Source organism: Leopardus geoffroyi, chromosome C1 (genome assembly GCF_018350155.1).
Source record: "Leopardus geoffroyi isolate Oge1 chromosome C1, O.geoffroyi_Oge1_pat1.0, whole genome shotgun sequence".
NCBI lineage: Eukaryota > Metazoa > Chordata > Mammalia > Carnivora > Felidae > Leopardus > Leopardus geoffroyi.
This window is the reverse complement of record NC_059328.1, coordinates 64031113-64058011: the sequence shown is the minus strand read 5'-3', so window position 1 is coordinate 64058011 and position 26899 is coordinate 64031113. Positions and strand designations below refer to the sequence as shown.

The following is a 26899-nucleotide window of genomic DNA, read 5'->3' as shown; positions in this document are numbered from 1 at the left end:
TACCATGGAGTATGAAACAGCCCAGAGTTAGAGACACACACAGACTTTAAAAGATAGTGCATAAAGTAAGAAATGGATAAAATGTAATATATACCATTTGTGTAAATCAAAATACAAACAATAATAATTATTTGGCAAAGATGTACGCAATCAAAAATGCACATAAAATACAACGGAATGCCTGTCTATGTAGAGGAGGGGAAGAGGAATAAACATAATACAGTAATTAATTGATTGATTTAAAAATAAGATCAGGGCACTCACAGACCAAAGGATAAAAATGTGTCAGGGCCTAATTATATCAACTCTGTTGTCAAGTTTCAGGAGAAAACTCAATATAGCCTGGGATAGATGGAGTGCTGCTTTGTAGGATGTACAGACCATATTCACACTGAGAGAGGAATGGAAAGGTGACCTGGGTAAAGGGACAGGATGAGAGGAAAGAGACCATTACGCCAGGAGAGGAACGTGCATGTGGAGAAAGTAGAGGAACTATGAGCAAACACAGGCTTGTGTCTCTTACGGGAACCCTCTGAAGTCAGGCAGAGGCCTGGAGCTGATGTGGTAAGAGACAGGCACTGAGGGTGTTGCCTGAGCAGGTGACTGATCCAGAGAAAGCAGACACTAAGGAAGGAGAGCCTCAGCGCCCATCCTCGGGATAAAGGACACAGGCGGTGAAGCATATGGGAATTCAAGTTGTGTACGGATGAGTGGTGTCCCTGGGAAAGAAAGGGAGACGAACAACGGACACCTATGCTGTGAGAAGATCATAAAATGGGTCTCTGTGTTAAGACTTTTGTGAAAGTTCGCTTCAGCGAAGACGTGGTTCCTGGAAACAGTTAAGTGGGTCACTTGCTTAGCTTTCCTTAGTGGTAGATTAATTAGCCAGCTGTAACTCCCGGATCTCTATTTTTAAATAACGACTTGCATAAATCTCCAAAGACAAGAACTCGCCACTAGTATACAGCATATTCCGGCAGCTGCAAGTTATTATGCCCAGTGGAAATTAAATATCTTTTAGGGAAATCATGCAAGATCTCATGACAAATATGAAATTAACCCCCGCCACCTCTCTGCCCAACTCATTTCTTCGCTCGCCTGCCATCCTAATAGGCAGAGTCTCTGGGGTCCTGAAATGACAGCAGACTTGGTAATATTTTAAAAAGGCATTATACATCTATGAGCATTAGTATAACATAGAGCCTTTGTCCCTGATTGAGCGAGAAGCTCTGGAAATCAAACATCAATAAACACACATGATAGGTCCCTCCTAAAAAACTATTAACTCATGGTCAGGCTGAGATGCTTATAACTCCAGAGATGTAAACAAACAAACGAACAAACAAGGCATTTTATTTATCATTTTAGCCGTTTCGTTTCCTTTGCTTAACGCCCCCAAATTCCCACTTCTCTCTCTTTCCCTCTGACCGAATGCCTTCTCATTCAGGTTCTTCATTACTTCTTTATTTTTTAAGCTCCAGATTTCAGATAACACGTGACTTTTTACTTTCCCTTTTCATTGCTTGCTTTTTTACATTAGGTTTGGGCTCCTGTAGTTTGTGAAGATATGAGACACCGTGTCCTCCCTCAGAGTGAAACAGGAAAAAGATCAAGAGCAGAAGCTGGCCATGAGTGACTCTGATAAAGCTGCACACAATTGGGATGGGGCTTGAGGTCCGGAGCAGCTTTGGGTATTCAAATGCATTTGGAGGGGCGCCTGGGTGGCTCAGTCAGTTAAGCATCCAACTCTTGACTTTGGCTCAGGTCGTGAGCTCGCTTGGGGTACTCTCTCTCTCCCTCTCTCTCTCTGCCCCACCCCGACTTATGCTCTCTCTCCCTCTCTCTCTCTCTCTCTCTCTCAATAAATAAACTTACAAAAAACAATAAAGAACAAATGTATTTGTAAATGTGTGTTTAACAAAATGACAGCTGATGCAATAGCCATAATCACCCAGTGAAGGACTTGATTTGTTTGGCTATTTTCAATAAAGGGCAGAAGCCACACATGACTTTGGCAGGAAACCAGTTCCCTGGGTGGGGGAAAATGGAATCCTAACTTTCCCAAGTTATTCTAAAGACTCTGTAACAAATCTTTAATTTCCCACTTGAGCACCACCAATCTTGGATTCAGGAGAGAAAAAGAAGCAATGCCTCTATAGAGACACTATAATTTTGGGTCAGATGCAAAGCAGAGGAAATCAGTAAGAACCTGAAAGGAGAAAGGGAGGGGATGGCTATCACAGCACTCCCGCATGGGCAAGCCCACCACCCAGGCGCATCTCCATGGAGATCTGCTACTCCTTCTTCAGTTCCCATCTTGATCCCCAAGCCTTCCCTTCACTTTCCACAGGCTCTGGGACATCTCTACCTCTCACAGAGGCTGCCAGGCAGCACTGCTTTCCTCTTTTTTCTGAGTCCAGAAATGGCTGCAGCCTGGGTCTTGACCTTGACCTGTGACCTCCTATGTCAAGAAGTTAACACGGTTTCTGCCTCTGGCTAATGGCTTCCAACATCACCAAATGGGAGTCTATCTTATCAATTACATGAACTTCAGTCTTTGGCATAAAGGTCATTATTGTGTTATGCACCTGGAATCACATTGTAATGAGGCACATCACATTCTCTTACAGTCAATGAGGGGGAAAAGAAGCACACAAAATGGAAATTACTCCTCAAATGACCTTGCTAGATTTCTACATCTGGCTAGCAGAGCCTGTTTCTATACATCAAGAAACTGACATGGCAGCTTTGTCATACAATCGGGCAGCCCAGTCCCATGTTAGCAAACATGCTATTATGGAACATATGGCATCAGCCCATTAGTTGTGTGCACATTTGATGAATTCCCAGTGCAGTGTACCCATGAGGTTTACTGATTCACTGCCACCCTGCCCCAGGCTGCTTCCAAACATGTCAGAAAAATAAAATGTCATCCATATTTGCATTCAGAAGTTATTCTGTATTTACACATGCTAATAAAAACAAAAGCCTGCTTTTTAAGGAAGAGGCAAGATCCATAATCAATTTTCTGAGAGGCCCAAGTGTTGGACATGTACCGCATACATCACATTCACTGGAATAGCAACTTGGAAAACACAGGTAGGCTGGCTCTGTGGCTTCTCACCCCTTGTCGGGCCAGCAGTAGCTGAGAGCAGACGGGTACCCAGGAGAGCCAGGGGTACCTGCGATCACTCATGTCCTCTATCTAGACAGCTTGTCTTAGGTTGTTTGTTAGTGACTGAGCAAGTGTTTGATGAACCAGTGAATGAATTACCTATGTGGATAGCCATGATCGGATGGTGCCTTGAAATTTCTCTGCCCCTTTCATTAATAACCAGCTTCCTCTCCAAGATCCTTGTGAGGCCTTGCTGTCTTTACTGGCATATAGCATTTGGGGTCATTCAATAGGACATGAAGTTCTGGCTCTGAAAACCACTGGTACTGTGATTTTCATGAGCAAGACACCTAACCTCTCTGAGCCTCAATTCCCTTACCCATAAAATGGGTGGATTATAGTATTTGTCTTACGAGAATCCTTTAAGTCACAAAAGATGAACCAATTCAAATTATTTTAAGGGAACACACAAAACAAGTTTTTTTTAGCTTATATGGCTGAGAGGAATACTGGGTTATCTGACCAAACCAAAGGATGGGATCTGGGCCTCAAATGCTACAATCGAGACTCACAGCTCAGCCCTGCTCTGCTTGGCTTCATTCTCTCCTATTGCAGCCATATCTTCTTCGCTTGAATGAACTTGGCCACTTGTAACCCTAATTTCACATTCTTCTAGAGTCATGAACCCAGAAGCAAAGCTGTTTTTTTCTTCAAGTTCAAATCAAATCTGTCTCCTGTATTCCAAGGGAGGCCTCAGATCAGCCATGCTGGTTCAAATGCTTCCCTCAGGATGAGAAGTCTGTGACTGACCAGGCACAGGGTCATCCCCATTTTGTACGTGGGGTAAAAGGTAGTGGCTAGAGTGAATTATTACAAGGGGTTTCAAGTCCTGCTGAACAGATAAGGCAAAAATAAAAGCTACCACTCTGCTAAGCGAACTCACCAAGTTGTGAGGATCCAGGCAAACAGCAACTGCCAAACAACCATTGGTTAATATTATAAGTAAATGGCCTTGTAAGCTGCCAAATGTCATATGAGTCCTGGGAAAATAACCACCAATTCTATTTATTATTTCTCTATCCAAGGGTGGAAACTGCTTGAGTCATATTAATGACAATTAAAATGATAATAGCCAACATTTAAGAAGTTGGGCCCCAGCTGGGGCGTCTGGGTGGCTCAGTTGGTTAAGGGTCCGACTTCGGCTCAGGTCATGATCTCTCTGCTTGTGAGTTCAAGCCCCACATCAGGCACTGTGCTGACAGCTCAGAGCCTGGAGCCTGCTTCGGATTCTGTGTCTCATGCTCTGCTCTGCTCTCTCTCTCTCAAAAATAAATAAACATCGAAAAAGATTAAAAAAGAAGAAGCAATTGTTGCATGTTTGGAACTGCTTTTCCAAGCACCTTATATCTATGAAATAGGTACTATTATTGTTTCAGTTTTTACATAAATAAACTAATGCAAAGAGAGGTAAAACAGCTTCCCAAAGTCAGTTAGCTAGCAGTGGAGTGAGGGTTTGGACCCAGGGAGTCTGGGCCAGAGTTCACACTCCCAAACACTAGGCCTCAATAACTCCTGTGCTAGAAGTATGAGGTGTAGGTTGAAAGGCAACTACCATTTTGCATTATCCTGTGTGTTTTTCCTCTGCTGCACTGAAAACTCCACAAGATCGGTAATTGTATCTGTCTTACTCACAGTTGCGTAAGTATGCCACTCTGAGGGTCTACATGACTGGTATAAGAAAAGTAGAGATAATTAGAATTGGGCTAGACTTTTATTTGAGTGCCTGAAGATCATTTAAATAATAGTGACTTTGAAAATGCATATGCACATCCATTTTTCTAAAATTCAGAAAAGATGCATAATATTCAGGTGCCTAATAACTTGGCTGCTAGTTAATCATGCTTGACACTTATAGCACTTCACCTTTTAAAATCACTTTAGAATATGTTAGTTCATTAAGCCCTACAAAATCCAAGTGAGACAGGGAAGGTTTCTGCACCTGCCTCTGATCGCCCTACCTTCTGCTATCTAAATACTTGGTGGACTAGGGAAGGAGGAAAAGAATTGGATAAACCAAGCAAGGAAACACACGCCGCCAAGAATGACAGAAACTTGTAGGCAGTGAAAGTAAAAGGAACATCCTCTGATTTTGTAGAGGTTTGCCCTTGACACATGAACTTACAACATACAAAAATCCATACAATAATTACTCACTTCTGATTCGTTAAAATCTAAGAAAACAGCCATCAACCTGCTTCTTCAAGTTCAAATGCCTATACACCAATCATTTGACCTTATCTTATTTGACCTTATTTGACCTTATTCATTTCCTTTGAATAAGATGTGCCTTTAACTGTAAATTTTCATGACCTTTTAATACTTATATTCCAAGTTCTGTTGTCCATTCTAATTTCTGCTTTTCTCAAAAAAGGATCCGCCTAATGTCAACATCTAGTATGACTCGGGCCATATTCAGCATAGATTCTTTCATGTTGTTTTGTCACTCAGTCAACAACTGGTTCCAGGTTTGGATGTGATGCTGAGCTAATCCCAACAGTCATCTGAACATTTCACTCATATATTGGAACTACACCCACTTCCTCTCAGGCATGGATGCTGGTCAGCACTGACAGTTCATGAAAGTAGAGACAGAAACGTACCTGAACAAGGTAATAGGGCTAAAAACACCACCCTAGGATGTTCTGGAACCACAAAAAATACTTTCAAAATTAGTGAGAAGCCATCTCGATGAAAACAATGGCACAAAAACCAGACCCGCCCCATCCAGGTCCTCATATAGTAGACATTTCTAATTAGTTAAAGTCATCTTATTTCTGGCATCAGCTCATCCTCCTTTCTCAAGGTATTGAGGATTAAAGGGAAGGCACAATAGGTTTATAATCTGAGCTCACATTCTAGGATCGGGAATACCTGGGTTCAAATTGATTGAACTAATTACTAACTCTGTGCCCTCAGACAAGTTGCTTAATCTCTCTGAGGATCAGTTTCCACAGGATAGTACTAGAAACTACTTTACAGAATTGTTATAGGATTAAATACAATAATCACTCACAGACTTAGCACAGTCCCAGGGATATAGTGAATGCACAGAAATAAATATTATTAACCGCCTCCAGGTTTCTTGGATATTCTCACACTCAATTTTGAGGTATGATTTTGAGGCTTCTTTAAAATGGTACACCTAAGAATTCTAGGTGTTGATTGTCTGTGGAAGAGGAATATGTTGTGGTCTGTGTTAAAACATAATGATCTTTATCCACCCAGGCTGGAAACAGAAACATTCCAAATCACTCAAAAGGTCAGATACTTTCCAACAGTTAGTAGACTAATATGCAATGTTGACCCCGGGCAAAGTCAGGGAATAGTTAGATGATTTGTCTATGATGAACCTGTGTTTTTTTTTTTTATGCTTGTATACTCTTCCGTCTTCTTGAGATGCTACCCTCACCTTATTTTATTTGGGGGAAATTGAGGGCCTCCCACATGCTTTGGAAGTCCCAGTAAATAAAGACCACTTTATTTACTCATGAGTGCTCCTCTGGCAGCTGAAGACTTCCAAGGTTACTGATAGCACCTTTTGTCCACTTCCTATAACCACATCATTAACCTGGAAGATTTTTCAGCCCCCTTTCCCTGCCTTCGAACAGCTTCAAAGATAATCCATGATAAAGGGACTTGGCAGTGTCTCTGATTACCCATTAGCATGGGACATGGCAAGGATGTGGGGGGTTAGGAGGATGTGTTATCGAGTTCATGGGTTAATTTGCATTGGTACAGGGAAATCTGAACAGACCTTTTTAGAATCAATCCACTGGGGGAAAATATAGAAGGAAGCATTTAAACCACGGTGCTCAAGCAGAATGAACACTTATTTCACAGACACAATTACAACTGCCAGGGGAGAAAATTTTTCCAAAACTATTTAATCTCCGAAATGGGCAATAAGCTTGTCAGCCTCTTGGGCATTTCAACCTTGGTGCAATGGTTCATAGCAAATCTTTCCATGACCAAAACCCATCAGATTCATCAAGTGTCTCCATTCTCTCACAATAAAAGTCATTTAAGGCTCTGAGGATGAGGCAAGCATTGTGTGTGCAATATATGCTCCTCGCTGTCACCAGTGCAAAACCTAGGGATGTGCTGGAGAAAGGAGCCTTAAAAAATGAGGATATTCGTCTTTCAAGTGTTTGAGATGCTATTTCTAAGCTAATCTCCCCTACAAATCAGGAAGTCCAATTCAATTCAAGTCCAATTCAAGCTTGTCTTCCAGAATGTCTAGTAAATCCTCAAAAACATGAACTATGTACTTGCTTTGTGTCTCACTTTCTACCCATCCTCCTCTCAGCCCTGTGAGTTCATTGTTGCTTTGGAAAGTATTAAGGTTCAGACTAGAATTAGCAGCCAGAGAATTTACTAGAACTAGCCATTTCCCCGCCCCCATATAATGTCTATTAATGACTGCAACATCATAAACAATAAAGTTTAATTAGGAACTAAAGTGTCTATAGCAATTAAATATGAAGGAAGTATTCAAAAACACAGCAGGAAGGATCATATTTTTAAAGCATTTAAATTGCAAATGATGTTATTGACGGAACTTTTAAAAGAAATTTTGTGATTGGGGGAAAAAGTGTCTAAAGCAAAGTGTTGACTCCATGACATTTACAGACAAATAAATATTTAGGATGGATCAATTTGTAAGTAGGAGCAGATGCTTCAGAAAATATAGAGAGCTAATGGGGGCTGTCTTTAATTTCTACCTCACTTAGACAATGGGGGGAAAAAACAACTTAAAGGATTCCAGAATAATGACATGGCTCATTAGTGTTAAGGCCACTTCAAATTAAAGGATTTATCTTCAGTTACTAAGAGAGGAAAATTACTAATGAGCTTCATGCATGAATATTTGGAAAGGGCTACAGCCCACTCTCTAGGTATGAAACTACCTGAAGTTGTATCCACAGGTATTTAGGTTTCTAAGACCATATCCTAAATAGGTTTGGTTCTAGAGCTCACTGCTTGATAAACACTGCTGGGAAAGGACGTTGTGTGCCCACTAATCCCCTGAGAAAAGTGGGGAAGATTGTGAACCACAGGGACAGGTTACATGCTGGAGAAAAAGGGAAGCTCTATTATTATGGAAAGACACACAAAGGAAGGGCTAAGATGAGCCTTTGCTGCTCTAAGTTTATGCTGTTCCAAATACAGTGGCAGCAACTTCAGAACACAATGTAGGTGAAGATGAAGAAATGTTAGGCCTCTCTTTCTGGATACTCTGAAGCACTGCACAGATACGGAACCTGTCACTGTTTTTGGCATTTACTCTTGAGCTTGGAATTCGACGGTCTTCCATATTTAACTCCATTGCATATTAGGCCCTTTCTGGAAAGCTGTCCATGTGAAACCTCTGGTAATGAAAGTCTGGTGTTTGAAGGAATTGGGCTGAATAAATTGTTTGGTTCCTTGCAAACAAGTTATATAAATAGTGGTCCAATGGAAAATGAAATACTCAGGTGTAATGTCAAAGGAGAATTCTAGAATATGAAGACTAACTGGGATTGGAACTTTGTAGGTAGTGGCCCTGTCTCCTGTACCTGTTATAAAGAAGACATTAGATTAAGGTTCTCTCGACAGAGTTGGAATACTGCCAAAATAACTGGGCATTTGTTCATTGGCTCCCGGGATGACCTATATCTGTAACTCATTTCTAAGTTAGGGAAGAAAGCAGAGGCGGTTCTTTTTGAAAGGCCTTTCTGATGGCCAGGAATCATGGCAATTTTATTTTCTAGCACAATTATGTTTCTTCCTACTCTGTGTTTGAATTGCAAAGGAACAGAAGCATGGCATTCCCAATTGAAGTTTTTAAGTTGACAGTCTGATAGTCTGATCTATTTTTATTTACTTTTAAATTTAAATTCAAAGCCAGTGTTCATAGGTGCCTTATCAACAAGCTGCGAGCCTGTGGGAAATATTCCCTGGCTCCTCTGTTTATCTAAAGTTTGGCCTCCTCATTATGATCAATTAATATTTCAGAAGGTTCATTTTTTTTCTGAGGTTGTTGGAATAGATGTCACTTTCCAGAAAGCCATTTCCAGTGCTATTCATTTTCTTTTCAGTGTCTTGTTTATGACTAAAAAATGCACTGATGATTTCATAATGAGAGTACATTATGTAGAAATGGAAATATAATCTTTGAAAAGTGTGACTTTTTATGTGTTAGGTAACATTTCTCTTCAATTTCCCTTTTCATGTGATTTTTTTTTCTTTTCTAAAGGGAAAGAAGTGTTAGGAGAGAACTGACATATATATCAGGAATTTTAAAAGTATATTTTTTGAACTACTATAAAATCTAAAGGGACTAGGTGATTAAAGTTCTTCATATTTAAAGAATTCTCTTTGAGAAATCCCAGAAGCTGGAGGAAAAATTGTTTTTATTATTGTTTAAGTTTTGTTTAAGGGCATAGACTATACCAGGCTCTGTAAAGAAACAAAATATTTGCCTCTAATATTATATACAGTTTTTAAAATATTTTTAAAGGCAATACAGTTCATAATGTGAAAGATACCAATAAAAGCAGACCATGAACATCAAGAGGTCATTTATTCACTTATTTCATGATTTAAGAAGTAAATGATGAGCATCTACTATCTGTGATTACACATGCTATTATGCCAAGTATGAACATGAATAATATATGTCTTTACCTTTAAGAAATTTATAATATCTTAATAGAGATAGATGTAATCAAATAACTATAATATAGGGCAGAAAGTTCAAAATGTTATGGGACTTCTAGTTCAAGATGGCTTACTGAAGGCACATGTAAACCTGTCTTCCCTCTGAAATTACTTTACGGCTTTATTACAAACCATTATAAAAGCCATGATAAGACAAGAAAACCAGATGTCCTAATTGAGCAATATACTGATAGGAATTTGGGAAGACATAAAGAAGAGAAGAATAGATTGACAGGAATTTCTCTTTCACGTAGCTAAAGGTAGTTTTTAGTAGACCAAGTCATCTACTGAGAAGAGTTATTTAAAAAAAAGCAAAATAAACACAAAAATCCTCTGTTTAAAGATATACACAGCTGCAGAAATAATGAAGTCTGGAGAGGTTAAAAGCATGGCAAGGGGAGACTCTTAGAAAGGTGTAATAATGATCTTCAGCTGCACTATCCCAGGAAGCTTGTGCTGATTCTTGCCTGAATAGACTGGGAAAATGGGTTTATGGGTTTTCACTGGGCAGAGGGCCATTGTTGAGGATACAGAAACCAATAGATATTCTCATCTTAGATGAGATGGAGTTATAAAATTGGATACTCGAGGAGCTTCAAGAGAGACCTGATCCTCTCTCCCTCAAAATATGTGCCAAATTCTGAAGGTGTACAAAATAGGAGGCTTAAGAACTAAGCTACAAACTCTGTGAAGTGGAAAATTCTGTAGTCTCCTGATGCTGAGATGACAAAGACTGGCTAGGGTAAATGGATCTAGTGAATAGAGCAAGCTCTTCATTGGAAGCAATGGAAGCCTCTGGACTAGAGACAGGGAAATCAGATATAAACTCAGTTTTAGTTTAATCTAATTTAATTTAATAAAAACTTCAATCCAGCCTAAAACTGGCCCTTTCTAAACGACTTAAGATAGCTTTTAACTCTACCCCCCTAGCAGAGTAAAGGATAATCCTTTTTTGATGCAAGGTCATAATATCTGGGGTTTCTTTGATATCTACATTCAGTGTGTTTCACTTATTAAAATCGTTCTAGGCATGACAAGAGACAGGGTCATGTGTCTAAAAACCAAGAGGAAAAAAAATAGGCAACAGAAAGAGATTCATAGGTGACACAGACATTAGTGTTATAAGATACAGACTATCAAAAACTGGTTGATATGAAAATCAACGATGACGTGTTGGAGTTTTTATCAGGTACTTAGAATCTGAGCCAGTCATATTTACATTCTATATACATATAAACATTGCAATATATATGTGCATATATATGAACATATATGTGTATATATATGAATATATATATATGTGTGTGTATATATATATATATATATATATATATATATATATGGTTCATTATAGGGATTTGTCTTTACACAACTGTGACTTGTATCTTTACACAGCTGGTTAAAAATTCATTGAATGATGGATGTCTTTGTTTTGTACCGGAGCTTCCTGTCTAAAACGTTAAATATTTTGGGGAAAAAAGATATGCAATTCAGGACAGTGAGAATAAACTGGAATCCAAAAGAATCAACCGGAACACAGGAAGATGGACTAAAAACCATGCTAGCCTTCCACTGCCTCTAATTTAGATGGCAATTGTCATGCACAAGAAGTTCTCACCCTTCATCACAGTTGAAAATACATCTGGCTGAAGAGTCAGAGAAGCAGGAATAGGAAGAGTAGCTGAAGACCTAGCTGCTGCCTAACACCAATGAGATGAACCAACAGATCAGTGACAATGTGTGTGTGATGCAACAGCATCTGCTGTTACTTCATGACATGCCAGGTGTAAATCAATATGGCTGCTGCTTTATTTCTACCTTCCGAATCTCACATATAATGTCTCTTGTGGATTGTTTGAACTTAAAACATGTAAGGAAGAGCACTCTTGAAATGTAGTTTAGCCTAGCAGAATTGACATAATGCAAAGCCACCCAAAAATCTGCACAAAGAATTAGATGGGGATTCCAGAAATAAAAAGTGTTCTATATTAAAGTAAAATTTAAATTAATGCATATAACACCAAACTGGACAGAGTTGTGTACAAAATTAGTGAACCTGAAGACAACTGAAACGATCCAAAAGGAAGCACAGGGAGATAAAAGAATGTGTAGAGGGCAAGAGTAAAGCAAAAGAGAAACAGTATAACATATATGTAGTGGATACACCAGAAAGAGAGTAAAGAATTGGAAAAGAAACGATATTTGAAGAGATAGTGGCAAAAAACACTCCAACCTGAAGAAAAACATTAATTCTCAAATTCAAAATGCTCAGCAAACTACAAACAAAATAAGTATTTTAAAAAACCAGTAAGGCACATCGTAGAAAAACTGATTTTAAAAGAGACAAATAAATAAATATTAAAAGCAACCAGAGTTGTTAATGTTAGCGTTTCTGACAGGTGTTACTGGAGGGGTTGTGGGAAGGGGGATGGGCTAAATGGGTAAGGGGAATTAAGGAATCTACTCCTGAAATCATTGTTGCACTATATGATAACTAATTTGAATGTAAATTTAAAAAAGTAAATTAAATTAAAAATAGAACTAGTGAATATAAAGGCAACTAAATTTGTGAATACAGATGCTAGTAAAAATGTTAAAGTATAAAAAAAAGCAACCAGAGTGGGGGAAAAGACACAATCTTCAAAGGAACCCCAATTAGAAAATTGGTGACTACTCAGTAGAAATGGTGTAAGCCAGAAGACAATGAAAAAATAACTTAAAAGTGCTCAAAATTACTATCAACCTAACATTCTACTTCCAAAGAAAATGTACCTCAAAAATAAAGGGGAGATAAAAACATTTCCAGAAAAAAATTAAGACAATTCATTGTCAGCAAGATGCACTAAAGAGAATATTAAAGGAAGCTGCTTAAGCCAAAGGAATATGGTCATAGAGGAAAATAGAGAAATGGAGAAAAAAATCCATAGTAATACAAAAATAAATAAGTAGACAAATATAACTGAATGTAGATGGTTATATCTAGGGAATTTTAAATATATGCAGAATTAAAATGCATGACAACAATAATACAAAGGGGTAAATAAAGTTAAAGTTTTCTAAGGTTGTCTCATTACTATGGAAGAGGTAAAAAAATCATCTTTTATATTAGGCCGTAATAGTCATTACAAATATTATGATTTCCTAATCATTAAACATTTGTTTAAAAATGTAAAACTGATAAGGTGATAGAAAAAATTGAATGACAAAATCACTTTATTAATGCAAGAGGATGCAAAAAAGCAAAGGTCAAAAAAAGCCAAAAACAAATGGGCCAAATAGTAAACACACAATAAAATGGTGGATATAAACCCCAATATCCATTAACTATAAATGGACAAAATAGTCCAAAATAAAAGATCAATTTATTAAGCCTAGGTTTTAAAAAGTTATATGTGCTTACAACAGTAATGAGGTGCCATGTACCATGTAAATACTAAACAAAGAAAACTGGTGTCACTGTACTGATATCAGCCAAAATAAGTTTAAGGGAAAAGGATTACTAGAGATAAACAAGGTGATATCATAATAAGGTGCTAGTCTACCATGAGGACATAACAATGATAAATATGAATGCATCCAATATAAAAAAATTAGCAGGTTTCTGCTATAAGCCAAAGACATAAAAAAGCCTCCAAAATCAGTGATTTTTCCAGAAGAATCCCAACTAACCACAAATGAATAGTAATAAAGGTTGTACGTAGTAGAGTATGGGTGGTTGGTGAGGTAATTTTTATCTCTGTGTGTGTGTGTCTGTTATGCCAATCCTCTGCTCTTGGAGCAGCCAATTTCAATGTTTGCTTCTAGGATTAAGCTGTAAGTATAGCTTTATAAAGTGGGAATTTGGAGAAGCACCTTTGGTAACTTATGGTCTTCTGTGCCAAGACAAGAGGTTATGAACTATCTTTAATCAGAAGCCCATCTAGTTATGGGTCTCTCTTGTCTTGTCCAGTCCCTGGAACTAAGGCTCCTGTTATTAGAGCCTGTATTTGCTGCTAGGTCAATAGGAATTCTCATTTGTGCTAAGTAAATAAGATGTCACTATCAATACTTTTCAATCAAGGTCCTCAGATACAAATATGAGCAAACATGCATGAAACACTAAACATTTGAGGAACTACAGCATGAAAAAAACAGTCACTGAGTCAAGAAACAAAAGTAACCACTAAGAAAACAGAAGTTAACAGAAGCAAGAAAAAAAAGTGTATATTATATACATAGATATTTTTTTAAAAATGTCATAAATATTAAAATATATATATATTATCTATGATAAAAGCAACTAGCTTCTCTGAAAAATAAATGAGCAGAATTCTTGGAAATTAAAAACAGAATTACCATACACCTAATAAATCAGAATAGTTGAAAACTGAATAATGAACTTGAAGATCAAAATGCGGGATTCTCCTACAAAACAAACAAATGACAAAGGGTTGAAGGGTATAGAAAAAGCGATACGTTAGTTTATACAGAACAACAAAATGTTCAAGAATCTCAAATAGATCTTTGAAATTGAATCATAATTAACTGGGATCTGTCTCAGCAGATATCAAACTTAAAAAAAGCGATAAAAGGACTTAGAAAAAAACAAAGAAAAAACTAATTTTATTATATATATATTTTTAAACTTCTATATTGAAAGGCTATGATAAACAAAATGAAAAGATAACTAGGAGAAGATACCTATAACATGCATAACATACAGTTATTGTTTATTATTCATTTTATACAGAGTTCTTTCAAAAAAATTATAAAGACAAATAAGCCAATAGAAACCTGAACAAAGGACCATTAGAAAAGAAATACATGTGGCTAGGAAACTTATGCAAAATTCATCAGTCTCACTAGTATGAGAATAAAAATTAAACTAAGAATATGTCATATTTTGCCCATTTGTCAATGTAAAAAACAGTGATAGTATTTTTGAAAATGTGGTGAAGAGTAAGCTCAGATACTATCCAGTCACAGCCCTTTTGGAAGCAATCTGTCAGTGTGTAGCTATCAAAATATAAAATGCACATACTCCCTGACCAAACATCTAGGAATCTCTCCTAATAAAAATCTTGCCTTTATCCAAAAGTCACATATATTCAGTAACAAAAGGAAAAAAAATAGGATTTTTTTTTCAATTGCCAGTTATTGAAACCCAACTCAAATAGTTTAAGCAACAAACAAAAACAAAAAGGAAAATCCATAAATCCATTAGAGCAAACAATGAAAAAAGAAAGTGCATATATGTACATACCTGTATATGCACATTTAGATGTGTATGTATGTGTGTATCTGTATATAGATATATCTACAACATATTGTTAGATACCACTTAAAAAACAACCCAAATGGCAGATTAATGCTGACAGCATAATTCCATCTAAGAAGCAGCAGCAGCAGAAAGAACAAACACTACGTAAGCCAGGGTGTGTGCATGTGTACGTATGTCCACAGGTAAAGCACTAGACTCTTACTAGAGTTTACCTAGGGGAGGCAGTGTGGATTTGAAGGAGGAATGGAGGCAATCTTTGACAATTTTAATTCCATTTTCCATATTATTAAACCCCTCCCCTACAAAAATCATAACAACATACAAGTGTGAGGTTTTCCGTGTAAAAACAATCATTTGAAGAAAAAGAAACGATGTTATGTCAGCACAGAGGAAAGAAGAGACTAACGCCAGGAAATAATTCCAAATTTGGAGCCTAAGACGCGGTCTCTGCCCTTTAGGAGGTTAAGGGAGATAAACAGTTCTCGGACCGCCATGACACAGAGTATACAGGTCTGTAAGAGAAGTAAAAACAAATTGTGGAAGTCAGGAGAGAGCTATTACTTCAAATATGTTATCTAATAATTCATTTTGTTCCACCACTTAATGTTGAGAGGAAAATTCAATTCAATTGAAATCATTTATTCATATTCCTAAACTGAACGGCATATTGATTTTGATATTCATTTTCACTACATTCAAGAGGCCTTCGATGTGGAGCCCTTTCCATTTTTAAGTGTCCTCAAATCACCCACGATTGTACCGCCACTCTCTGAATGCCAAAAAGGCACAGTCACAGTAAGGGGACATGGCTTTCTGCTCAGTTTAGCGGAATTTAACAAACATAGGCCAAATGGCATTTATGTGCCAAGTACTGGCCAAGGGCTGAAGAGGGGAAGATGCAAATTCTATGTTCTTGCTCTAAAGAAACTTCAAGTCTACTGGGGAGAGCAGAGGCATAAATGCCAGAGCTGTGTTCAGGGCACATGGGAGACAAGGAAAGGGGCACCATACACAGGTGAGGATGGAGGGGACTGACAAAGAAGTCCTGAGGGGGAGCAGGCATTGAAGGTGAGACTTGAACAACAGCAGGGTTTACGTGGGGGAAAGAGGTATGGAGGGTAGGTCCATGGTGTGAAAGAGCACAGCTGCCTGCAGTGGACAGAATCCACTCTTTCTGGATTGCCAATGGTAAGAGGGAATAGGGAAAGAGAGGGTGGAGGTGAGGTCAATGAGGAGGATCAAGTTCAGACTCTCCAGGGTTTAGAATGGAGAGTTAAGGAATTCATGTTTTATTCTGGGCAGGATTTGAAGGGGTTGAAGTTGCAGGGTTAGATTTATTTTATAAATGGATCACTGTGTGTAGGATAAGAAAGAGGGCAAAGACGTTAGTTAGGAGAAAGACCTTATGTCCTGAACTAGAGTGGTAGCAATAGGTATGGGAAGTGGAGATGTGTTTGAGAAACTACACCTGGGAAGTCAACTTACCAGAGTTGAGTTCTGAGGATTGAGTTCATATATACAGAGGCTGTAGACCAGCGAAAGACATATAGTAAATGCCACACAACTATTTGGTATTATTATTGTTGGATCCCCTAGTTTCTCTGTACTTCTTCACACTTTCTACTCCCAATTCTTGGACCATCCTTTCTTTAGCGCCCCTCTTTCCAGTCCCATGGCTCACTCTACTGTTCTTATCATGACATATCTTGAGATTATATGTGCTCTGCAGCAGGCTGCTAACCTGCAGGGTCTGTGTCTCATTTGCATTACCTTCCCCAGCACCCAGCATATTACCTTGCAAAAGGTCCTCAAGGTATTTTTGATGAAGGGTAGGAATCAAAACCCATGCCTACACAGACTATTTTTAGCTCAAAATCATATCTCCAAATGTAGGTAAATTGAATTCACTAAGACCACCCATTCTAAAGTTCCTGTCCAGAGCTCCTCACTTGCCATGGGTTAAATCTATGCCATCCAATCCTATGATTCCATTAGCAGCAGATGGCATATCAGGACTGCCCACCATGTTTTAACTGTGCTCTGGAGAGTCAGGCTTGGCCCTCACAAAAGAAATACACTCTCCACCACATTCAGGCTGATATTCAAAAGGTTGGGAAAATCCTTCCTTCCTTGTGATAGGTAGAATATTGGTCTTACAGATGTCTACATCCTAAGCCCTGAAACCTGTGAATATGTTACCCTACATGGCAAAAGGGACTTTGCAATTGTAATTAAATTAAGGATCTTGAGTTGGAGAGATTATCCTGGATTATTTAGTCCCAATGTAATTACAAGGATCTTTATAAAAAAGAAAAAGGAGACAAGAGAGTTAGGAGTTGACTTGTACCTCCAGAACTGCAAGAAAATAAATTTATGTTGTTTTAAGCCACTAAGTCTGTGGTGATTTGTTACACGAGCAATGGGAAACTAATACATTCCCTTAAATCTCATCGGTACAATTTACAAATCAGTTTATTTGTTCCCTTTGATGTAGTTCCAGTATCTCAAGAACTGCTCTTACATTTTATTTTATTTTATTTTATTTTTTTTTAATTTTTTTTTCCAACGTTTATTTATTTTTGGGACAGAGAGAGACAGAGCATGAACGGGGGAGGGGCAGAGAGAGAGGGAGACACAGAATCGGAAACAGGCTCCAGGCTCTGAGCCATCAGCCCAGAGCCCGACGCAGGGCTCGAACTCCCGGACCGCGAGATCGTGACCTGGCTGAAGTTGGACGCTCAACCGACTGCGCCACCCAGGCGCCCCTGCTCTTACATTTTAAAGTGTCAGATTAAGAATGGATCCTCATTTTTTCATGATTCTAGCCAAGATATTCCTGTAGTATCATCCCAAACAATCCCAATATTATAAATTTCCATCGATTCTTTAAAAAAAAATTTTTTTTAATGTTTATTTTTTTGAGAGCAAGAGAGAGACAGAGCATGAGCAGGCAGGGACAGAGAGAGAGGCAGACACAGAATCCAAGCAGGTTCCAGGCTCTGAGCTGTCAGCACAGAGCCTGATGCAAGGCTTGAACTCTTGAACTGTGAGATAATGACCTGAGCCAAAGTTGGCCACCCAACTGACTGAGCCACCCAGGTGCCCCTTGAATTTCCATCTATTCTTAATATAAAAGTCAATTTGACCCAAGCCAGTTCTCTGAATTCCTGCAATATTTTCTGAACTATTTTTTGAATGCATATTGGCTAGGAATTATTCTCATCTTTTCTTCATCTTCAATTTTGTGTTCACTCATTTGTTTGCTGTTTCCGCCCCCCCCCCCCACCACCTTAGGCTGCATTCAGTGATAAAAGATATTTTTTTAGACCACCAGCATTCAAATAATTTCATAACTATAGTAACAAGTGAAGAATAACTGTGTTGGTCTTTCCAGAATAAATAATCCCGTTCCCATTTCTTAATAAGCTTAAAAATGACAAGCTCTTAAATTCCTAGTAAGTTGACACTCCACACTCACCATCTGGCTTGTCCTGCCAATTTCAGTACATTTTTTATATGACCAAAAAACTTTCCTACTTGTTCTTTTTTTTTTTTAATTTTTTTTTTCAACGTTTATTTATTTTTGGGACAGAGAGAGACAGAGCATGAACGGGGGGGGGGGGCAGAGAGAGAGGGAGACACAGAATCGGAAACAGGCTCCAGGCTCTGAGCCATCAGCCCAGAGCCCGACGCGGGGCTCGAACTCACGGACCGCGAGATCGTGACCTGGCTGAAGTCGGACGCTTAACCGACTGCGCCACCCAGGCGCCCCTCCTACTTGTTCTTAAATGAGATGTCTCAGACACCATCTGAAAATGGTGTCAACTTATCATTAATGTAAAAATGGCACTGTGTTCCAAAATCTGTAAAATTTCAGAGTATAAAACGAGGAGAAAGGAGATCAGGGGATATATGCTACCTGGTGTTCACCTAGAAATGTGAGTTCTGGCTTAGCTGCCAGCTGATGCCTGCTATGAAGCCCTCCTCCCTCCCTCACTCTCCTTTCTAGAGCCTCTTCTGGATGCCTTTCTCAGCAGCACATTGCTGAGACATCTAGATGTCATGCTTCAGCAATGCTAGGACCCAGGTGATCAACTTCAAACATGATGCAGCCTTTCTAAGTCTTTCTGTAGACGGTCTACGGGCCATTTTATTCACAGACATTAGAGTGTTGAAACCATTCTGCCATCATGACTGCATTGTGCTAGGCCAAATCTACTTAAGGCAAGTTAGCTAGTCAAGATAAAGAAGTGAGAGGCACATGAGAAGATGCTCAATATTATTAGCCATGAGGAAAATCCAAATCAAAACCACAATGAGATACCACTTCATACCCACAGGAATGGCTACACTAAAAGTGACAGATAATAGAAAGAATTGGTAAGGATGTGGAGAAATTGGAACCTTCACATACTGATGGCTGGAAAGTAAAACTGTTGCAGCTGCTTTGATAAATGGTCCTAATGTTTCCTCAAAAGTTTAAATATACCATTCACGTACGACCCAGAAATTCCACTCTTAGGTATGTACCCAAGAGAAATGAAAACTTCTATGTCAACACAAAAATTTGTATATGAATGTTCACAGCAGCATTATTCATAAGTCAAAAAGTGGAAACAATCCAAATGTTTATTGATGGATGAATGGATAAGTAAAATATGATATATCCACATCATGGAATATTATTCAGCCACAAAAAGGAATGAAGTGCTGATACTTGGTATAACACAGATGATGCTTGAAAACATTATGCCAAGTAAAAGAAGCCAATCACAAAGAACCACAAATTGTATGATTCCATTTTTAAAAAATTTTTCTAAGTTTATTGATTTATTCTGAGAGAGAGAGAGAGAGTGAGCGAGCAGGGGAGGGACAGAGAGAGAGGGAGAGAATCCCAAGCAGGCTCTGCACTGACAGTGCATAGCCCGATGCAGGGCTCAAACTCACGAACCATGAGATCATGACCTGAGCCAAGATCAAGAGTCAGATGCTTAACCAACTGAGCCACCCAGGTGTCCCTGTATGATTCCATTTATATGGAATATACAAAAAAGTAAATCCATAAAGACAGAAGGCATATTAGTGGTTTCTCAGGGCTAGTGGGGGCTAGGGGACTGAGGGGTAACAGCTAAGTGGAATGGAGTTTCATTTTGGGATGATGAAAATGTACTAAAATTAATTACAGTGATGACTGTACAACTCCGAACATACTAAAGCCATTGAATTGTGCACTTAAGTGAGCAAATTATATGCCATGTGAATTACATTTTGATAAAGCTGTTTAAAAAATGAAAAGAATTGGAATGAATATTTCCCACCAAGTTATTTCCTGAGCTGTGCCATGGTTTGACTAACCCATATTCTCTCCTCCAGCCACCTCTCCCTCCAGGCTCACCTCCTCTTTACTTGGGACTGACAGGATCAAACCCAGCAGCTGCCCTTGAGAGACACAGCACTGGACTGCCCAGAATTTCAGGCGTCGTTTTGTTTGTCAAAGAATGAATAGCAAAGACATTTGCTTAATCCTGCTTGCGTCTTTCTGAAAAATCCTGCCAGGGCCCAACAGCATGTCATTTTTCATTATTTCCAAAGGAACATTCACCTTAGATATTAATTTCTGTTCTCTTCTATGCATGCTCCAAGGCTCTACTCTACTATACCAACATTCATATATATCTACTTCTCCTGACGTCTAGTCATTTCTCCAGGATCTGCTTTCCCCAGAGGGATGACAGCTAATTGCCTTTATGACATGATATGACTGCTGTCCCCTAATCCAAGCCTCCTTAGCCAGATTGTCTGCAGCCTCCTCTTTTCACTAGCTAAGCCACCTGCCTTGGACCTAAAATCCCCATTATTGGTCTCTCTTTTGGAATAAGACACTGAAGTCCTCCTTGAACTATAAATGTTCAGGAAAGAAAAGCATATTAGTATTATCCTACATATGTCCCCCAATATAGAGTCAAACACAATAGTTGCTCAATAATGTTTTTTTAAAGAATGTGTTGGGAAGGTCTGGGGCATGTGACATAATTTAGGGAGGGTTTTGCTGTTTTGGTAACCTCAGCCCTGGAAAGATGCGCAGAGTCAAGGAAAGCCCCCGAGCAAGGAAAATCTGTGTACATGTGTCACTGAAAGAAAGAAAGGGACCATTTAAAGAAAGATGATGTTTTGGTGTAAGGGATCTTTCACTTACTTCTCAATTTTGCCTGGGATGGGCCCAGACTCCTTTCTTACTGCCACAAGAGTCTTCATTCTTTATTCCATGTGAGTGCAGTAGTACTCTACTACTGTTGAACTTCTGTCATATTTCAGTGGTAGAAGTAGCTGACCTCTCCCCTAGGGGTGTACATCAGCTAATAAAAGATTAGCAAGAGTCCCCAGATTCAACACTGTGCAGGGTTCTACCTAATGTAAGCAGAAGACCATCCTGATTTCACATGCTCCATTTCCAAGGGCTCAGCAACACTCTGGAGTTTATTAGCATATGATGTGTCAAATAAAACCCATGTTTCATATACAGCGCATTATTAAATAATGATTATGTCTCAAGGTAGGAGCTGAACATATTTCATTTTCTCGTCTGCCGTTAAATAAGGAGGTTGGCCTCAGCAGCTATTGACAAGTACAAACGGTCAAATCAACACTGTGCCTGGCACTGAAATTAAGTGGCTCTGCTTCCCCCCCCTGCACTGGCTGTTCCACATGTCTACTTTCAAATTATTTCTGATTGTTAAGATTAGCAAAGGTGGAAGATTCATGGTAGTGAAGCCTAAGTCCCTCCACCATTCTGAGCTCTCTTTTTAGTGGTTTTAATGTGCAGTACTGTATCCCAAGCGATGCATAGCCAGAGGGATTAGCTTGCTTCTCCAAGGATGTACAGATGACTCTACATTTAAATGTATTGAAGTCCTTGCCTTTTTGGAAATAAGATTCTCAAATTAGGCTGAGTCTTGCCCATTTGTGGCCCAGTCTAGGTTTTACATGGATCTGTTAATAAGAACAACCACTCCCTGTGCTGTCAGTAATTGATGATGTAGGACAAACTCTGGTGTGATTACATGTCTAAATGTTATCTGACATTTCACCCCAAGTTTTTCAAGGAAGTTTTGGCTGCCCGTTTCTTGCCTAAATATGCTAATTAGCACATCACCACTGAAAATAACACTTCTACTAGGTACTGGAAAGTATTTAGCCACATTTCAGAATAGAGAATTGTTTTCTGTTGAGTACGACATTGCTGTAAAGATACTCACTTCCTCACTGGCCATGTTGTTTCATATGCTTAATTACAACATGGGAGAGAAGGACTAGAGGCTTCGAAGCCCTCTGTTCTTGAAGAGGGCCATCATTAAATAAGCTAGGAAAAAAATGGCAGTGGGTATGCTCCTACTAAAATGCTTCACACATCAGAACATCTCTCTACAGTATAAGTCTTTTTGAAATAACTGGAGAGTATTAATTAGTATCAAACTAATAGATAGTATCACTTTATACTTTAGTGAAGTTCAAATAGCAAATAACGTAACTCCAGAAATAGTAAAATCTCATTGTAATATAATCTCTTATGCCACTGGACCATAAATTACATTAGGTTCTTTCAAACCTAAGGCTCCAAACAGTGAAGGGCCAAAATACCCTCTAAATGTTCTCTGAGCATCCATTATTGTGTTTTCTATGTTTTGTGAATGTTTTACCTGCATTTACATTTCTTTCTTTTTTTCTTGATAAGATTAGGATCTTTATTTTATGACCTATTGCATTTACATTTCTGTGTACTTTTAAAGATTGGCTACTTTCATGTAGCTATGAATGCATAACTGTTCATACTAAATACTGAAGCCACATCGAGTATTCATTCATTTATTACTTGAGATATTGATTCAATACTGTAGTGGGTTGAATTGTGTCCTCCTAAAATATGCCCACCTGGAACCTCAGATTGTGACCTTATATGAAATAAGGGTCTTTACAGATGTAATTAAGGCATCACTGAATGGCTTTGCCCTTGAATAATCCTGCTTTGTGATAGTGCTTGGTGGGCTAGTTATTCTTTCTGCCCCACTTCCTTGAATTCTTTCACTGACTTTACTTATTTTTGTGTACAGAGTTTAAGGCACATTTAACTTTTATGTTCTCTTACATGTTATCTGATCTACAGTTATAATTTAAACTATATCTACACTGAGATACCGATTCAAATGTTTTAGCTGCATGTGTATTTTTTCACATATCCCTATACATGCAGTCACACATATTAGAAATATTATGATATTGTTTACTCACCCTATTTTTCATACATTAGCTTTTGTTGTCTTGTGTTATGGTGGGAAGAACACAAGTCTGTCATAAAACAGACCTAGACTTGGAGATTTGGTTGTTTTAGAAAAGTTATCTAATCACTACAATCGTCAGTTTTTTCTGCACAATGATGTTATGGGCTAAATTGTGCCCTCCTAAAATTCATATATTGAAATCCTAACTTCTAATACCTCAGAGTGTGACCTTACTTAGAGACAGAGTCTTTACAGGGGTAATCAAATTTAAATGAGGTCATTAGGGTGGGCCCTGATACGATGTAACTGGTATCCTTATAAAAAGGGGAAATTTGGACACAGAGACACCCATAGATGGAGGATGATGTGAAGACAGCCACCTATAAGCCAAGGAGAGAGGCCCACAGCCCTCAGAAGGAGCTAACCCTCAACACCTGGATTTCTGACTGCTGACTGCTGGCCTCCAGAGCTGGGAGGCAATACATTGCTGTTGCATGAGCTACCTACTTTGTGGTAATTTGTTATGGCAGTCTTAGCAAACTAATACAAATGGCAATAATAATACCTCAAAAAATGGGGTGCCTAAGTGGCTCAGTTTGTTTAAGCGTCCAACTTCTGCTCAGGTCATAATCTCACAGTTCGTGAGTTTGAGCCCTGCACTCGGCTGTGTGCTGACAGCTCAGAGCCTGGATCCTGCTTCGGATTCTGTGTCTCCCTCTCTCTCTGCCCTTCCCCCTCTCACTCTCTGTCTCTCAAAAATAAATAAAATTTTTAAAAAATACCCCAAAAACTTATTTTGAGAGGATCAAAGAATGTGGCACACCTTGTTGGTCATTTCCCTGAAGACCATTACCTTTTGTTATTTGCTAATGGGGCTCTGATTTTTCCTTAGGTATCAGGAAGAGGACCCGTGATCTCAAAAATGTGGATGCAGTCCCTGGAATAGGGTGACCACGTGACACGGCTATGGCCAACGAGATGTGAGGGGAGACTGCTGGGGGTTCTGAGCAAGCTATCTTTCTCTAATAATTGAGTCACAGGTGGAGAAACACGGCCTTGTGTCCCCCCCTTTGGCTCCAGGCTCGGAAGTGGCTTGTGGGGAGGATGTGGTGCTTGACCCCGCCACACCCAGCTCTGATTGTGAGAATGTCAAGGAAGCCAAGCATCATGGAGATGCTGATTTCATCGATTGGCTGGATCAATTCCAGTGACTGCCAATATTCAGACTGCTTGTTACACGAGAAAAAGAAACTTGTGTTGTTTAGGCACTCTTAGCCGGGGATTCTCACACGGAACTGAGGCAATAAGGCTCCCATTTCATGTAGTGCACTTATTAAACACGGATTCCCTTTCTTCTTTGTTCTTATGTCAAAGCTTCTGTAACTTTGTTCCTCTTTCTTCTTTTTGAGGCTTATTTGTTTAGGCTGTCTTGATATCCTGCTTCTCTATCTTTGGTTTCATTAATTTGAAAAAACTGCATTTAGCTTGTTCATCAAGCATGTTTTGTTCTTTTAATTTCCTTTACTCATCTCAGAAAATTTGCTTCCTCCAGTCAATTTTCTCCAAACTGACCTCCTTTCCTGCTGTTTCAGCACAAGAAAAGACTCAAAATGGCTTTTGTGTGACTTGGTGTCTAATCTCCTGGGATAAGGACCTTGTCTTTTGAATCCTTTGCCATGCAGAGCATCATGTATGCGTTTGGGGATTTACAAATCACACATGGAGCATAAGCAGGGCTTTGGTGAGCGTCTACAGTGGAGAATAGATGGGAATCGGGCTGGGACCATTGAACAGGCTCTGGCCTTTTCCACCAGGAGGTCAGTGGTTTATTTGGGCTCAAGGTAATAGCAAGCAAAACTCCAAATAAGAAACAGCTTGTAGGAGGAGACAGAGGGGAGAGAGGAAAAGAAAAGGAGCATATTTTAAATGAATACCCATTTAATACATTATTGTTAATGTTAAGTAGTGTGTTAGTTAATATGTGATCTTCCCCCACCATCCTAGGAGTTTTCGCTATGCATTATTACAGAAAATGTTCATGAATACGTGGTCATATATGATCATAAATAATGTTTACTGGTATTGCCTTTCCTTTTGTACAATGGATTCACGGTAAACATGATTCTGCAAACTGTTCTTTCACTTCAAAATGTATCTTGGATATTTTTTCCACATCTTTTTACATTCCATAAATGCTTGAGTAAAAGGTGAAGTTACTTTCCCCAAATTATCCTTCAGAAGAAAAAGGATAATTATCATTGGGTTCTTGCAAAATCTCTCAAATTATGGAAGGCTTTCCTCATTGCTTAATTTTGAACAAAAGATTGTTGTTTGGAAAAGAGGCATTAGCCTGAAACAAACTCAGTCAATAGTCCTTCCAGATGCTTATTGAGTTTGTCTGCTGGAATTGATTTAAAGAAGGCAAAGAAATTTATCACAGATTAGTCTTTATTCCTGGGGGTAAGAACTCAAAATTTCAAGCCTGAGATTGGAAACAGGACTTCCAAAGATCATTTAATAAGTAACAGAGTAAGTAGTTGTGTTGTGAAATTCTACATATACCCCTACCGGATGAGTGATAGGAGGACAATATAGCTGGGACTTGTGGTTTGGGATAAAATTTCTAGTGGAACATCATCTGTGGGCCAACAAATGCTGCTTCTCAAGTAACAGATGGAAATAAGTCAAATGTACACCGAAAAATATGTGTTAGATGATTCAGAAAAGAGCTCCCATTTGTTAAAGATGTATGCAAAACATTTAAATAATACTGATTCAAGAAATGCAGAAAATGGAAATACTTCCAAAACAATACATTATATGGTATATGATCTTAAATGTGAATGTGTAACTAGATTAATAAGTATAAGTCAATGTCTAATAATTTCATTTGTAATTCTACAAGTACGTACATTTAGGTAGGCCAGTCTTTAAAAAATAAAATCTTCACACTGGAGGATACAGACTACTTTATATTCTAAAAGACTTTCAGAAAGTATAATGGAAGATCCACTCTATTGTTAAGGGCTGCCTAGTAGTCCATACTAGAGATGCACCATGGTTTATTTTGCCAGTAATCTAACGACAGCTATTTATATTTTATGTTCTGCAATTATAAATAATGTTGCCTCAGATTAATTATCTCTTCAGATGTATCTTCATGCACTCTTGCAAGTATGTCTACAGAATAAATTCTGCCAAGTGTAATTTCTGGGTGTATTTATATTATAGTGAAATAGAATGTCCTATTCCTTCTTTATTTTCTCTCCTTCACCAAAGGGGTTTCTATCAGGGTAGTGCATTTGAGTTGCACTATAAGTGGTGGTCAAAATAAGCAAGGGAGATGTTATATTATCTTATATTTTTTCATTCTGAAGTCCATAAGGCCCCTTGCCCTTGGCTAACGCCCAGGACACAACAAGGCCCCACTAGGGTAGGATCTAATAGAGTTAAGATCCCAGAAGCTGCAAATCTGGGGGAAGACTAGAA

The 26899-nt window shown here is 38.7% G+C and overlaps 1 protein-coding gene across 5 annotated transcripts in view; it reads right to left on the bottom strand.

Annotated features, from left to right (window-relative positions):
- The window catches only part of ST6GALNAC3 (ST6 N-acetylgalactosaminide alpha-2,6-sialyltransferase 3), a 540386-nt gene that overhangs the window by 97916 nt on the left and 415571 nt on the right, over positions 1 to 26899 (bottom strand). The window contains exon 4 of one of the 5 annotated variants that reach the window (XM_045477897.1): positions 15158 to 15646. The exons of the other annotated variants lie outside the window; for them this stretch is intronic. Coding sequence (XP_045333853.1) covers positions 15589 to 15646 — 58 coding nt within the window. The 3' untranslated portion in view covers positions 15158 to 15588. Of the gene's footprint in view, positions 1 to 15157; positions 15647 to 26899 lie in introns of those variants that run through there. 5 annotated transcript variants of the gene reach the window in all.